At 42.7% G+C, this 15,778-nt stretch overlaps 1 protein-coding gene across 5 annotated transcripts in view; it reads right to left on the reverse strand.

Moving 5' to 3' along the window:
• actn1 (actinin, alpha 1) overlaps window positions 1–15,778 on the reverse strand; it is a 164,157-nt gene that overhangs the window by 61,813 nt on the left and 86,566 nt on the right. For all 5 annotated transcript variants that reach the window (XM_067991303.1, XM_067991304.1, XM_067991301.1 and 2 more), the window contains exon 4: window positions 1,878–1,964. In XM_067991303.1, the coding sequence (XP_067847404.1) occupies window positions 1,878–1,964 (87 nt within the window). The remainder of the gene's footprint in view (window positions 1–1,877; window positions 1,965–15,778) is intronic.

Raw genomic sequence — 15,778 nt, forward strand, 5'->3', positions numbered from 1 at the left:
CAGATGGGTGAAGGAAAAGGGGAAAAATGGATATGGGAACTGGGTGGTAAATGTGATTAGAATTATTTGCTTGTCTGAAGGGTAAACACCAACACGGACTGGTTGGGACAAATGGCTTGGTTCTGTGGTATAACATTTATGTATTTCAATAGGTCACTCAGAATCCCATCTCTACTGGTCTTACAAGTGGCAATCCCAGTCTCAGATTGCCCTCTACCAAGCGATTTCTGGAGGTTCACAGCTGATTACCAGAGATGATACACTTCCTGGCACGAAAATCAGGGGAGGGCTAACTGGCAGGTCCGTACAACTAGTGCAGTCACAGGGTGACACGGAGAACAATCACAAAGAAGTCCACAATATGGACCAGTTCGCCCTCCTGGTTAAAAGGAAAATAGCGAGGAAGTGAAGCACTACTGACCTTATAGGGGCAGGAGGAGAAAGTATAGCACTAAAAAAAGGCCAGTATCAGACCAAACAAGAGCAAACCTTCATGTATACCCTATCAATTGGGAGATCAGTGCCTTGGAAATACAAATTCGCTGACAATCAACAGGCTCACCTTTTTGGATGTCCTGTCCAGTTCAAATCATATTTGCTATAATTGTTTTTATTAAAGGAAAACTATATTCCTGGCAGTGGGGAAGGAAAAGAGGAGGGGGATATTATGTCCTTTCCTCGTAACACTGCCAAAAGGCTGCTCAAATTATATTCTGATTACACTTGTTAAAGACAAAAATCAGCCCGCTGGAGACCTGCCCCAATGGGTCTCCCAGATGGAAGAGATCTGTTCAGATGACATAACTATTCCACAACTTATTGATGGTGTAACACTAGGTTGGCATTCAGTAACAGGAAAGGTGCCAATCTCCACTCAGCAGAATGACAGCTAGTTGAAGACAGACCTATGGGAGGTGCCATCAATATATTTACCTCAAAGTAGTGACTACTTGTTCTGGGGAAGGGAGGAAGAGGTGAACCTTCATCCTCCCGCACTTTAATTGTTTTTAGATTAAGACTCAAATCCCTTGCTGTGTGGAAAAACTAGTGGAGGATGAGTTAGAGTTGCTAGCTTACTGATTAAGGCAAGATTTTAAATAATTGTGTGACATGGAAGGTTCCTTGCCACAGAGGTGCTTTCAGTATGAATTCCAATGCACCAACATCCCCCAGGATTCTTGATTCAATTAGAATTTTGCAAATCGAGGTTGAAGTAGAGATCATTTTGTTTCTGAACACCTACAAAAACACCTACAAGGTGAGTTTTTAAAAAAAAAAATTACTTTTCACCTCTGGTACTAAACATTTAGACGCTCTTCAATACGAGGAGCACGCCATCGGTTGCAGGGATTTTGCACTTTAGCTTTTCTCACCATCCATTTTATCCTGAGGACAGTGCTGAAATTAAGGACAAGTCTATTTGTTCTCCCGGTGGTGAGAAGGGAAAAGAATAATAATTTCTATTATGATTCGTGCTCCTCTGTTGAGCACCATGTATTTCTAGCTGGGACCAGAGAAAAAAAAAGTTATAAAAAAAGGAGTGCTTAATTCATAAGGCTTCACTGTATAAAGTAAGCGATAAGTAGACAACAATTTGCTGGTAACCATGGATAGAAACTGATTAAGTAGTTACCAGCTGGGAAACCTAAACATTTACTCGGAGTTTTATAACCACTAGTATTGTAAACATATTTGCTCTTCCCCAATTCAATTCAAAAGGCAGGAAATGATCACAGTGAGGACTGCTGTATATTTGAGATAAAAGCCAACCAGGCTTTCAGTGTTTTACGCCTAAAATTTTGACTGCGGGAAAAAGCTGATGAGATTTTTTTTTTACCCTTGGATTTCAAGATAATTCCAACAGCAAGCCTACTTACGTTCCACTGAGATATCCTGAATGGCAAATCGAAGGATGATTGTCCAGATCATACCAAGCGTCATCTTTGCATTTCCATCCACAATTTCTGGAAAGAAGGAAAAAAAAATTAACAACGCCTCAAACAACTGTGTCTGTCAGGTTTTTTTCCTAAAGCCTTATTCTGCTAGTCAATGAGCTCATTGCCCATTAGAACAAAACAGGCATTCAACTTCTTTAACCCAAGTTAAAAGTGTCCTGAGATATAGGTGTTTAAATATCAAAATTTAAAGTCCAATACTGGTGTGTATTCTGTACTTTCAATAAGAAAGTTAAGCTTACTTGCGCATTTCTGTGGCCTTAAGAACAAGGGTGCATGCCACAGGGCATATTATAAGTAATTTAAACAGTTGCCATTAACAGTATAAAGCACATTTTTATTTTAAAGCACTTTATATAACAATGAACACTTGTGAATTTCAGTTACAAGCTTCACCTCTATATTTATAAGGGTCAAGAAACAAGACGTTAAATTATGATTGAATTGGATATATACTTGAAAAGGAAAAATGTGGGGCCAAGGGGAAAGAGCGGGGGAGTGGGATTAATTGGATAGCTATTCAAAAGATCCAGCACAGGCACGATGGGTTGAATGGCCTCCTTCTGTGCTGTAAGATTCTATAATTGGTAGTTATTTTCTTAAGTGGAGGAAATCACTGCCTCTGACAGCAAGCCAAAAGGTAAGCATCAATTTCAAAAAAAAGTTTTACCCACGTTATTCAACTCCACAGTGATAAGTCAGAATGCATATTCCTGCAGCTTAAGGTCATTTTAAGGCCATGTAGCATCACAAAGTTTCCAGCTTGCATCTTTCTATAAATATTTATTACCTATTGATGTTGTAGCCTGCTTCATACTAACAACGATGACATTATGTCGATCAAGTCCATCACAACACACATCCTTGTGGACCCTTTTCCAAGAGTAAATGATAAAAGACTAGTTGTGCAAATTGATGTAAATCATAGTCCACTTGTTCTGTGGTGAACTTTGATATCAAACTGGGCTTCTGTGTGAAATTAGTTTCCATATTCTGGTAACCTCATACAGACAAAAAAGGTTCCAGGTCTGACCTAGGATTTCTGATCTCAACAGGGGTGGAACAATTAGGCCCAGTATCCCTGTGCTAGAGAAGGAAGCAACATGAAACAGCCAGGATTCCTGCTCTTGACTAGGATCCACTGACTCTCACTGAAAAGTGTCCATGTGAACAGCAGGTGAGGATAGGACTGGGCTCAGCTGATATGACCACTATGGCCAAATAGCCCGCTGACATTCACTGATGAGACTTGTAAAAGAAGAATGGCTACTTAAGCAAGGTAGCAGACTGTTGCTGGCCTCCATAGAGCCAGACTCCAGCATGAATCATCGCCTTCAGGAAAGGAAAAGGGAGGGGCTGGGAAATACAAAAAGATGTCTTAGTAACCTAAAAATTACAATGAATTTTCATCCCTGACTGTTACAGGATTTCTTCAGCATAATCTCAACAGCAAGCCTACTCATTGCAATTTAGATCCAGGGAAAGGCAAATAAGTTTGTTGCTGAGATTCATTTCCGTCGGTATTTGTCTGCCTTGAGGCAAACTTGCTGACACAGATGGCTTATGACTCACTCAGTCTTCTCCCAATTACACCCATCGACAACCACAACCTACCAACTTGGACAAATAGACTCAAGATGGATATAGTTAGCGAGGCCATTCTCCTATCTATTCAAAAAGAAAAATCTACAGCCTATTTCCCCTACCCAATCACAGCATCCAACAGGCGCTTGAATGCCTAAATTATTACTTTTCCTGAGCTCTATTCCAGGTGTTCTTTCCAGACATTAGTCCTGGATTTGCCCTTCATCAGTTTGAACCGATATACCCTTTACCTAACACCATAGTTTATTTTTTTGATACTGTTTAATTTCTTTATTCCCTCAGTCCTTATCTTCAATCATCAATTTCCTCACCAATTAAACACATTAGCCCCATGTTGACACATTCCCATATAGTAACTGCACCATTAATGTAATCTTGAGTGTTTACATCACCACCACTCAGGACACATTTGACACTTGGTATCCATGTCCTTAACTATTTTATTGGACTAATTCTCTAGGTGCCCTCAATTAGTCTGTGCACCCTCAATTAGGGTGCACAGACACACTCAAGGATCTCCTCTCCTACCTCTATTAAACCGTAAAAGAACTGGAACTTGTCAACTAAATACCCTGCTCAGCTGCTACAATTTACAACTTAGTTTACACAAAGTTACCTTTCTCCTGGCCCGAAAGGACCTACATTCCAGAAGCTAAATCATCACTGCACACGACAACCCTTCAGTACCTCACAGGCCTGGTCAAGTTTATTGAATTGCTACCAAATTATTTACCTGCAAAACAATCACCAATCTTTGTACACCAGCCCCAAAAGCAAAACTAGTTTCATTACATATATTTAAAAATATATTGAACAGCATCAAAACTAAATGCTCTGAATATTTGCTACTAATCTTCCTGTTCAGTTTGAGAATTGTTGTAACGTAAAATGTCTATTAGCAAAGGAACAATTAATATCAAAATTATATTTACTCAGAAATTAATGCCAAAAGATTAACAATTTCTACTAAAGGAGTTAATAAGCAACATGAGCAACAGAACAGCATTATTTAAAACATGGATTTTTCCCCCCCCCCCGAAACAATGGCGATTTTGTCTGCGAAGGTTACTAGGAATGACCAGAAAGGATAACTCTGCTGTCCAAATGTTCTAGGTGCCACGGTCTCTAGTTTGGATACAGCTGGCCATCAACAATGTAAACTAACCACGGAACGGCAACTCTGCATAATGCAGTAGAGGGCCACGGAAACAGTATTTGGCACTGCATGGAGGTAATGGGGGAATTAGAAGGAATGCGTGTTTTCCATCACTAATTAATTAGTGGGCAGGTGGAAATAAATATAAAATGATTTATACAACAAGCATGACCTCAGTAGCAGTGCACTAACATCAGTGCGGCACCATTTTAAACTGTCACCAGATTGATTACATGAACAAGTAACAGTGCTGTTATCCAACTTCAGTCACAAAGAAAGGAATACACAACATGACACGAAACAAAACCTAAAACATGCAAGAACGTGCAGGAAAAGAAACCTCAAAAATAATAAAAGCACATTAAAAAAGAACAATCCACATCACCACTTTCAGAGCTGCTGCCAATAGTTCTCAGCACTGCAAATCTGCTTAAGGGGAGAAACAGATTTGGTAAATGGCTAAATGTGGGAAGAATGAAGACCTATGGGTAAATTACATGCAGCAATATGGCTGCCAGTAAAATATTAGTGAGTATCCCTGTCCCAAACTATTCAGAGTTTCAAGTGACTAACCTGGAGATTAATTCAAGTGTTCAAACAGCTCCTGTTTTTGGGCTTTTGGAGATACAATTTGGTGACTTTTGTGCTGTTTCCATTTTTAAAAGAATGTACAAGCAGTGTTCTGTATAGCAGTCTTGCATATGCTATCAATTGGAACCTGTTAAATATATGTCCAGGAAGCAGCCTTGGGAACAGTGAAATGATCTTTAACCCTGCAAGATGTTAACAGTATTGGATGCACTCAACCATCCACTTTTCTTGGAGGTGCTGTGTGTGAGTGCGTGCGTGTTTATGTTAATGGCAGTGCTGATGCTAACTTGTTAATGCGATCCACGTCCTTCGTGAGCGTTGCTTGTCAAGGAATTCACAACTGAGATACAACTGTAGGCGCGGAGAAATTGTCGTTAATTACGAGACTTTTTCCATTTAGTTTTCAAAACTACACGTACCCTTTGATCACACACAACACTACAATTCCCGTTTAGCGTGTCCAATGGCCATAGGTTTATTTAGTTACTTTTGACCCTTGATATCCTGCAAAAGGTTGAACGGTAAATCACCAGCTTTCTTATTTCTGAATATATGGTTATTAATCAGCTGTATATATAACAGTGTCAATGTACTGTGATTTTTAACACATGAATAGGATTTTTTGTTTCCTTTGTGAAGCAGTATTAATAATCAAAGCACTTTTATTGCAGTCATTTGAACATAGGGAAACTACTGTCTATTTTATAAAGGCATCACTGGCTGCACGTATTAACAGGAAACACACTTTCTCTCATTTCAGTGAAAACCTGAGCCAATATACTTTGTAAATCCCATCACTGAGCACACACACACACAGACACACACACAAACACACACAAATGACATTCATGGCTGAACCTTCCTTGCTGGTGGTATTTTTGCTTCTTGTGACGCTGTGCATGAAGCACCTATGAAGTGACTCCAACTGACACCAATAATCCTGTGATGGATGAAATGAACAGTAATATATAGTTGGCTGTGGAGAATATCAACCGGGCACACTGTACAGACACTGGTCTGGTCCACAGTAACCTGTTTAGCCTCTCGTTGCTGGAGCGAGAGAAATTTCAGATCACTGCCTCCCACTACAGACCATTCAGGAAGGAGCTATCAGTGACTTTCTCTGTTAAAATTCATCATTGAGATCCAACATTTAATTTAACTACGTTGCCTGTAAATGAAATTGTTTTTGTCTCGATGTGTTTGTTGACCACCAGTGCATGTCTGAAGGTATAACTCATGCAGAGCTAGTCCATTGGGACAGACTTGTAGTGCAATTAAATTGTCCATCTCAATGTTAATACCAGTTAGTCAAACCTTACTCAGCAGCAATGGTTAACTGTCCCAGCCACCTTCACATCTAAAGTTTATTGCCCTCTCTACTGAGAGACTTGTAGGAAGGGCACCATTGTATTTGACAGAGTAAGCTGCTGCGACTAAGCATTGCTTCAAGCTCTCAGCGTTACTTTGACAGTGCCGAGTCAATTTTTTGGTGATAATTTGAAGCAATTCCATTATTTAACTGGCCCTAGTGGTGACTTTTGAACTCTTCCCAGAAAGAATTTTTCACCTCTGTTTTCGCCAATATCGTACCCAATCAAAAGCGACAGTAAATGACCCTTGCAAGCAAGTCTGTCTACTTGGAAGGGAAGGGCAGCTGGAGAGTGTAATCCCAGCAAATGCTCACCCGCCTCCTAGTGGTTAGTTTGAGAGGCACCTGCAATGAGCTGGAAGCAGGTTATTTGCCTCCCTCCTACTCTGGGACTAGCATACGACATTGAAGAGGAAAGTGGAAGGAGGAAGAGGGAAAAATGAAGTTAAAATGAGCCAAAATAATTCCTTTAAGTATAAGGCAGAATGACTGTGCATTGTCAAAATTCCTGCAGATTATTTGAATCATAAATAAAATCTTTGAAGGGTTTTCTGCACAGTAAACCCCTTGTGAGCGGTCACACTGGGAAACAAGTTAGAACATGAGGTGCGCTCTAAAATATGACTCCCTGACCTCAGCAGCTGGGCTGCACAGAGCACGGAAAGGGAAAACACACTACTGAAATAAAATTGTCAGCTGAGCCAAACTTCATGTACTCTTGCACGCCCGACAGCGCAGGTACAGCATGGCAGTCACACAGGAAATCACGTGGCACCTTTTGTTTTAGGAAAGTGGGAGGAAATAATGGCAAATGCTGTAGAATGTTGCTTGTCTGAATTCAAATCCTTCACGGCATATGCTCAAATTCTTCAGAAAGAATACAGGAGGGCTCCAGTGGCTCAGTGGGTAGGTACGACAACCAGTGCAGTACTAAGCCACACAGAATCCCAGGCTCAGTCCCAAGTTAGCTGATCTCAGCTAGGTCAGGAGTAGAGACACTATAATCAGCTTATCAGCCTGGGCAAGAAAAAGAAAAACAAAAAAACAATCCAAGGTTGCCTAGTGACCACTGCTGGAAAGTATTGTAGAGATGTCAGGCAAGAGCAGCAAGTGTTCCACTATGACACTCTCTCATATTAAATGGTGTGCTGACACTCAGCGTCTCGGTCACATGTCAAGAATGACAACTTACATAGAATTTACAGCAGAGAGACAGGCCATTCGGCCCAACAGGTCAATGCCAGTGTTTAGGCTCCACGTGAGCCTCCTCCCACCTTAATGCATCTCATCCTATCAACGTATCCATGAGCCAAGTAACCGAAGGCTGCCACCACTTATGGAGCGACGAGGAAAGGACTACACAAGAATACTTTGAGATTTCTCAGAAAAGCATGTTGGGAATGCTTGCTAATCCTTATTCCCTCCATTGGTCTGCTGGGGACTATCTGCTGATTCATGCGTCTCTTGTGCAAATTCCAATGTCTCTTCTGTCCACTCCCTCTTCCTGTTACTCAATCAAACCAAAATAACAATAAAAGAATTAGGAAAATGCAGCCTTTTTTCTCCTCCTCGCCCCCCCCACCATCATCATCATTTCCCTCTTTCATGGATCCACAACATGGAAACAATTTCAGGTATGACAACATCACGAATCTGCGAACAAGACAAATACCGTAAGCAGATGACAACCAAAAGGTTTTCTGCTGGTTTTCAGCACTACAATGTCAAAGGTCATACTACTGCCATCAGGAAGCAAAGCTGGAAGAAATATCAAAGGGTAGAACTTACGATTTGAACGACGTTTTACACACGTGCTGTGCCTCTCTGCATTATGTTAACCCCTAGGAACAACGATCATTGTAATTTCTATCCAATACACTGTCCCACAGTTGTTTTTATATTGTGTGGGATGTGTACTGCTGCAGTTTGTTCCCAATACATCGGCCTCTCAGGCTGGTGGGAAACTCAGTACATTTGCAGCTTGCTGCCTGCGGTGCAGACCTGGCCATCTGGTGCCAGTGGCACGAGCACAGGTCTTGAGCAACGTTACAGCAGCTTATGTCAAACAACATGCCAGCTACTCAGTCAAGAGAATTAACCCGAGGAGCAGTACGATGTATCAAGGCACCCTTGGAGGCCTCGATTCCAAACTCTATGGGCCACCTTAAATTGTCATTGCAACAACTTTGAGGTATGGATTCCAATTCAGGGTGGAACGATGCAGTTTTACTAGCCAGAGGTGAACTTAAAATTTACAAAAGGCCATTGGTGAAGCACATTCTGTGGTCTTTTAATTCACATTAGTGGTGGTGTTGGCAGCCCTGGTGTCAGCAGTAGCGCTGTAAACAAAGTGGCACCGCCTCCAGTTCCCTTTATGAAAACACTGCCACCGGAGGAAAGAGCCGTGATCTGGTCTGGCTGCCTGCTGACGAAACAGGGAAAGGTCCAGTCAGCAGAAAATAAAAGCAACACATCACAACTTAAAAACAACTGCGCATACATTTTTGGGGTCCTTTCAGTGTTGTGGAATCTGCAAGACTAGGACCCATAGGCTATAATAACTGGTTACAGCAGTAGCTGTGTAATACAAAGGCAATAAGATTGGCGATAAAATGTTTGAGCACAGATTCAAACTTCTGATCGTTTGAAAACGGCCATTCTGCAGGCAAGTACATTTTAAACAACGGCACACACCCGATGGATGCTCAATGGCTCATGAATTACGACACAATAATTGGCTATTAACAAGTTCAGAATTTGAACTCCACACTCAGCCGACACTGCATTATGGGCTTCCTCTAATGGACAAGCATCACCAGTGTCAAGTAGGCTGTCGCCAGGAGGAAGGGGAAAAAAATAACTAACACCATACATGGATAAAGAGGGGGTTAAAAATGGAAAATGCAAAGCAGATCTGTTGGCATCTGTAAAAAGAAACGGCAGGTTAATGCTTTGGGTTTACACCCAAAACTTGGCCCTGTTTTCTCACTTCAGATGCTGACATACCTGCTTGTGTACTTCCAATTTTTTTTTTCAATTTTAGGTAACACAAACTGAATAAGAAGAAAATGCAATGACTGTTGAAATGGATTTACTTTCATTTACAAAAACTTCACTGGGGTTGGGGTGGGAGAGGGAAAAGCTGATGTTGGCAGCGTCAGTACTCCTTCATATCAGATCGCTGATTATCTGCACTTAAACCATCAACAAACATGGGTTCTGCTCAGAACTTTGGACGTCAGACTTCCTCCCCATCATGTTCAGTGTCCTGCATTCGTAGATAGTGCTCATCTCCACACGAGGGGAGTCACTTTGGGTGCAGAACTGTGTACTTATCAACATCAGCAGAGTCCCAGAGGCTGAGCAGTTTTTCAGAGATTACTGCAGCCTTTACTTACAGCTGCCAATGAATAATTCTTTCCTCCTCTCCCACCCAATAAAGTTTCATAGTTAAAAGGAAATCCATTTAAACTCACCATTACATTTTCTTTTCATCTGGTTACAGTATACCGCTCTCCCCCACCCTCCACCTCCCCCTCCTGCAGAGGGACAAACTGAGACTAGCCATATTGCTGCTGCCCACAGGCAGCAGCCGCTAGTGTTGCTTTTCCGTTGGCCTCAGAGGGCGCCTGCACTGACGTATCCCGACCAGCGGGTCTTGTGCGCCTGGCACCAAACCCATTCCAAATTTGTTGGATTTGGCCCTGTCGTCTTGGCATCAGGATTTAACGAATCCAGCAAATTTACATTAGGGTTGTTGCTGAGTACGCTAGGCCTGCAAGTTTTGGAAACACAAGTTGGCCCATCGAGCTAGCTCCACCATTTTTGTTAGCCATAGCAAATTTTTTCTTTTTAATCCCATTCCCTGCCTTTTTTCCACATCCATTACCAACCAGGAAATTCAAGGCCTCAGACTATGGATAAATCACCACAGAAGTATGGTTAGAGAAATCGATTAATTACCTTCCTGAATAGATCTACCAGCTAATAACTTCTCCCACCATATTCCAGCCAATTCCTTCTTCATTGCTTCAAAGTTGTCTTCATTAAACCCAAACCATGGTTAGTGGTCCTTCTTTTGCCCCTTCAAACCTGATGGGTGATTCAGTCATCATGAAGCAGAAGCATCTTGGGAACAGTGACTATAACACAAGTATCTCCTGCTTCCTGGTTGGGGATTGCTGCGGGAAACTATCTTGAAATCTTTCCCTTTTCTACTAAGTCCAACGCAGAACCAGCGTTAGACAAAGCGATACTTACGCCTTTAACCCGTCAGAGAGAAAGCCTAGCAATTGGTGCTGTTTAAATTGTAGAATTCCCTGCACCCAGTCTACAATCTATGCATTTACCCCTTGGGGTGCATTCCACAGAATGCAAAGAGCAACATAAATAACTCCAATTGTTCAAAATTTGCAATTTCAATTAAAGTTCAGGCCACAACAATGGGAGAAGTTCTACGCAGGTTAGCAGTGGAAAAACAGAATTGCCGGCCTGTGTAGGCTGACAGAGTTCAGCCTAGCAACGGCCGGCGCAAAATGGCACACGGCAATGCCAGAGGCATCAATGCAGTGAGGCAGTGAGGCAAAACCTCCCCCAGAGCTGGGTTCCTGCACCGTTTGTGCACCTCGCTTACATAACAGTAATGCTGCCAGCGTCGGCCTGCATCCACAGACATCCCTGTAATTTAAATGCAGCAGGCAAGCAGCTCAGAGATCCAGGATCTGTCTGACAGTCCCCGAGAGGCCTTCTCTTGCAGTTTGCCTCCAAATGTACACATGCATCATCCAGGAAGGGCAAAGAGAAACAACTCATTACTACCTGTTCCTGGGAAAAGGGGTTTGGCCCACATCCAAATGAAGATTGCAGATCGACAGCATAGTCAGTACAATTCTAAGTGGAGGCTGGGATCAGCTGGATATCTGCTGCAGCACCAGCCTATTCACAAGGTGCGCAAGTCGCTTATCATAATATTGAAGTTGTTGCACATTTTGTTTAAACTACATTTGCAGGGACGTGCATTTGATATAGTGAGTGTTGATCTAATTGTGCATATATTGGGACGGTACTTTAAATGTTTTCAGGATCAGGGAAGGGCGAGGGATGAAGGGTATATTAATCGGGCATAGTAGCTGACCTGCCTTTTCTGAGTGTACCGTTTATAAGCAACTACCTGCTCAGAACATTTCTCCCTGAACAGGGGAGACTATAGCTTTCAAAGAAAATCCTCTATACCTCCATTTTACATAGGGATATTGTACATAAATAAAAATATATTGGGGGGCGGTCATTGCTAAATTTGGCCACGTTGGAAAATTAACATGTCCCAATGTGTCGGACAGAGAAAACAATGAACAAAAAAAAAAAACAACTTACAAGGACTTTTCATTCCCTCATGATGTACTTGTGAGCCAAAATGGATTTGATTTGGGTCTGGTCGAGATCCAGCACTGCAGACAAGTAGGTTCAAAAAGTTACTGCAGCATAAATCCCCAAGTATGGATCTCTGCAAAGTTCCTTCTGCTCTCCAGGTTAACTGCAGCAGTATTATTTTATCAGGAGTATGGAAGTCAGAATCCCTCCCCTCCCATCCTGTTTCCTAGGAACAGGAGGAGGCCATTCAGCCTCTCGAGCCTGTTCTGCCATTCAATTAGATCATGGCTTATCTGAATCTTAACTCCAACTACCCGCCTTGGTTCCGTAACCCTTGCCTAACAAAAATCTATCAAGCTCAGTTTTTAAATTTTCAACTGACCTCCAGCCTCAACAGCATTTTTTTTTGTTGGTGGGGGGAGGGGGCGCAGGGAGGGGAAAACAGTTCCAGATTTCCACTACCCTTTGTGTGAAGTGCTCTCTGACACCACGCTTGAACGGCCTAGCTCTAATTTTAAGGTGATGCTCCCTTGTTCTGGACTCCTCCACCAGAAGAAATAGTTTCTCTGTATCCACCCTCATCAAATCCTTTCATCCAGCTCCCGAAAGAGATACCCAGTGGAGTCTTGATATAGTGAAATCCAAAGAGACAGGTGAAAACTTGAGTAAATCAAGGCTTTGATGCATCAACATGTCTGCTCCTCAACTACCTAGGCAGCCTTAATGTTCTTCCAGACTGCTCAGTGGACCTGTAATGTTTAAAACTGTCACGACTCCAGCACTGGAAATTCTGTGGTGGCCTCCCCTAGCACTGGTCTGGTACTTTTCGCCCTGTGATCCCATTAGAACATGGAATGGTCAACATGGTTCCTTTCTAAGGCACTGGGCTTATCGGTTTTAATTTAGAAATCCCACTGCGTTACCAATGATAATGAGGGAGCAGTAGTTTCCTACGCTGCTGGGTCTGCCAAATTCAAACAGGGCAAACTCAGCAGCAAAGATAACAGCGGTGCTGACTGGGAATCAAAGAGAGGAGAGCGGCAGACCAGCACTGGCGAGTAATGCAGGGCATTGCCACCGAATATCTAGCATGCAAGACAGGCTAGTTTTAAACGCAGTGCAGGTACCTACAATGCCTGGGAGAGCAGGAGGCCTGCCGGAGAGCTCACCAGAGCAGGGCTCGGCCAGAAGCAGTCACAAAATTACTTGGATAGATCTAGATTTTACTTAGATATATCAAGGCGCCACTGCACTATAACGCGTGTAGCAGAAAGGTCACTGTGGCTCTGGCTTTTCAAACAGAGTAAATCATTCCATAACCAATTATGTTGATTTGCTGCTAGCATATGACTAAGTAAATGTCAATCGAGCACAGTTTTTCTTACACTAACAATGTCCATGGTGAAATGTGTACCGTATTATGTACAGAATTAAAGAGTAGTGTATGGACAGGCACAGGAATTCTGAGCTGGTTTGGGACTAGTATGTGTTCTAATGATGCTCAATTTTACACATTCCAGTAATTCATCCCATGAACATCCTACTTTGCAGGATATGTACAAGCCCACATTTGCCCCTCATTTCAGTCCCATCTCCTGGCGAATTGGCCCAGGGCAGTGCCAATGGAAAGGACCAGTGTTCAAATGCCCTGGTCCAATGAGTCAGCAAGTTAACTTCAAAGTTGACAGAACGACTGGGTAAATCCTACAACAGGGCAGCATCCACGCCCAGGTTATCAACATATTCGCCATATTATCTCCACTGTGAGCGACCAGTTCAGAACAGAACTGCAGCAGCGGAGCTTCCAGAGAAAGTCCCACTGCATGAACAGTTAAAATCACTGTATATGGCTGCCACCATGGACCACATCCTCCCTTCCTGTTCAATGCGCCATTGACGGTTGTTGGGAGTAGGCCAGCAGCAGTCTTCAATGGGAGGGGGAAACCACAGAATGTTTCTTCATATTCCAGAATTCAAACAGTGACCACACTAACAGGACTGACAAGTTCACAATAGATGCTCCATTAAAGGCCAATGTATGACCAAGGTCAAAGGGAAGGAGAACTAGCTCGGCAAAAGCCAGTTCTTGAACGTTGGCAGCTATGATGGCTTCCATAACCACTTGAATTTTGTTATCTTACTCATCACATACGGTCAAACCTCAATTATCCACCCTCCCAATTATCCACCAGATTTTTAATAGGACAAAGCCTCGAGTGAGACGTAGAAACTACATATTTTTATTTTTGTTCTTTGCATTTTATTTATTCCTGTCTTTGGATATTGCTGTACCAAATAAGACTAAAATTTAAAGGCTCTCAATTATCCACCAACTTCCACTATCCACAGGCTGGGAGTGGAGGGGGCAGAATGTCCCTCCCATTATGGGGGAGAATGAAGATGCCACTGTACTTTGAATATCTGATTAATAAAACTACAGATATGTGTCTTGCTTAAAACATTCAGCAGCTCATTTTTCTTTTAGGAGGGGGTGGAAAATATTTTTTAAAATAGCTTATTTGTAATCAAATCGATGCACAGATACAGTATAATCACAGCCAAACTGGTCACATTACCATCGGCAGTCCTGTATAGCAGCTTTAGTTATGTTGAACACTTGTCCTAATAAATCTGTGTTTGTTGCAGTTTATGTTTTACTGTCCTGGAATATGACCAAGGCAGCTGAAGACTCTGCCACGAAAGGTGAAGGAGGCACAGATGGCTTGAGTCAGAAGACTGGAGGGCGTGGGAGGGGAAGCAAGGCTGCAGACATGAATGGGGAGGGATTTGTAGATGAGAAAAGGAACAGGATTTTAAATGTGATCAGTTGGGAGAACAGGGAGCCAGCATAAGTCAGCAACAATAGGTGTGATGAGTGAACAGGACTTAGTACAGGACGACGAAGGCAGCAGAGTATTGTACAATTCAGAATTTATGAAGGGTGGAGGTTGGGAAGCTGCCAAGGAGGTTGCTAGAGAAATCAAGCCGAGAGATGCCGATGGCCTGGATATGGTGAAATAGGGATTGAATCGGGCAACTCTGCAAAGGTAATTGGCCTTGGCAATGGATGAGATATTGCGTTTGAAGCTTCAGGGAGTCGAGGTTGCATGCAGCCTGAGTGAGTAACCAGGGAGGATGATCAAGTCAGTAGCAAGGGTGCAGATCTTGTGACAGCGGCCAAAAATTATGCCTTTGGTCTTCCTGATTATCAACTGGAGAAAACTCTGAATCATCCACAATTCAATATCAGATGATGTCACTGAGCGGCAGCATACTGGTGGAGGAACAGGAGATGCAAGGCTGGATCCTCACAGAACTCTAGAGGTGACCATGTAGGGGTGGAAGCAGCAGCCATGGCTTAAGATGCTCTAATTGGAGCCATGCAATGGTAGGCCTATGGAGCAGGCACTGAGGAAGATGATGTGGTCAACTGTGTTAAATGCCAGGGAGACTGAGGAGGACAAGGAGGGATAACACACTGGGGTCAAAGAGGATATCATTGGCGTCTTTGACCAGGGCTATCTCAATGCTGTGAGCAGGGATGGAACTGGTCTGAAGCGATTTGAACAGGAAGTAGAAGAGGTGAACACAGAACTAGGAAGCAATGACATGTTCGAGGACCTGAGAGAGGAAAGGGGAGTTACAGATGGGGCAGTAGCTGAAGGACAGAGAGATCATGTGTGGGCCTTCTGAGAATGGTTTTGAATGAGAGTGAAACAGATCCTGAAC

Source organism: Heptranchias perlo, chromosome 10 (assembly GCF_035084215.1).
Source record: "Heptranchias perlo isolate sHepPer1 chromosome 10, sHepPer1.hap1, whole genome shotgun sequence".
Lineage (NCBI taxonomy): Eukaryota > Metazoa > Chordata > Chondrichthyes > Hexanchiformes > Hexanchidae > Heptranchias > Heptranchias perlo.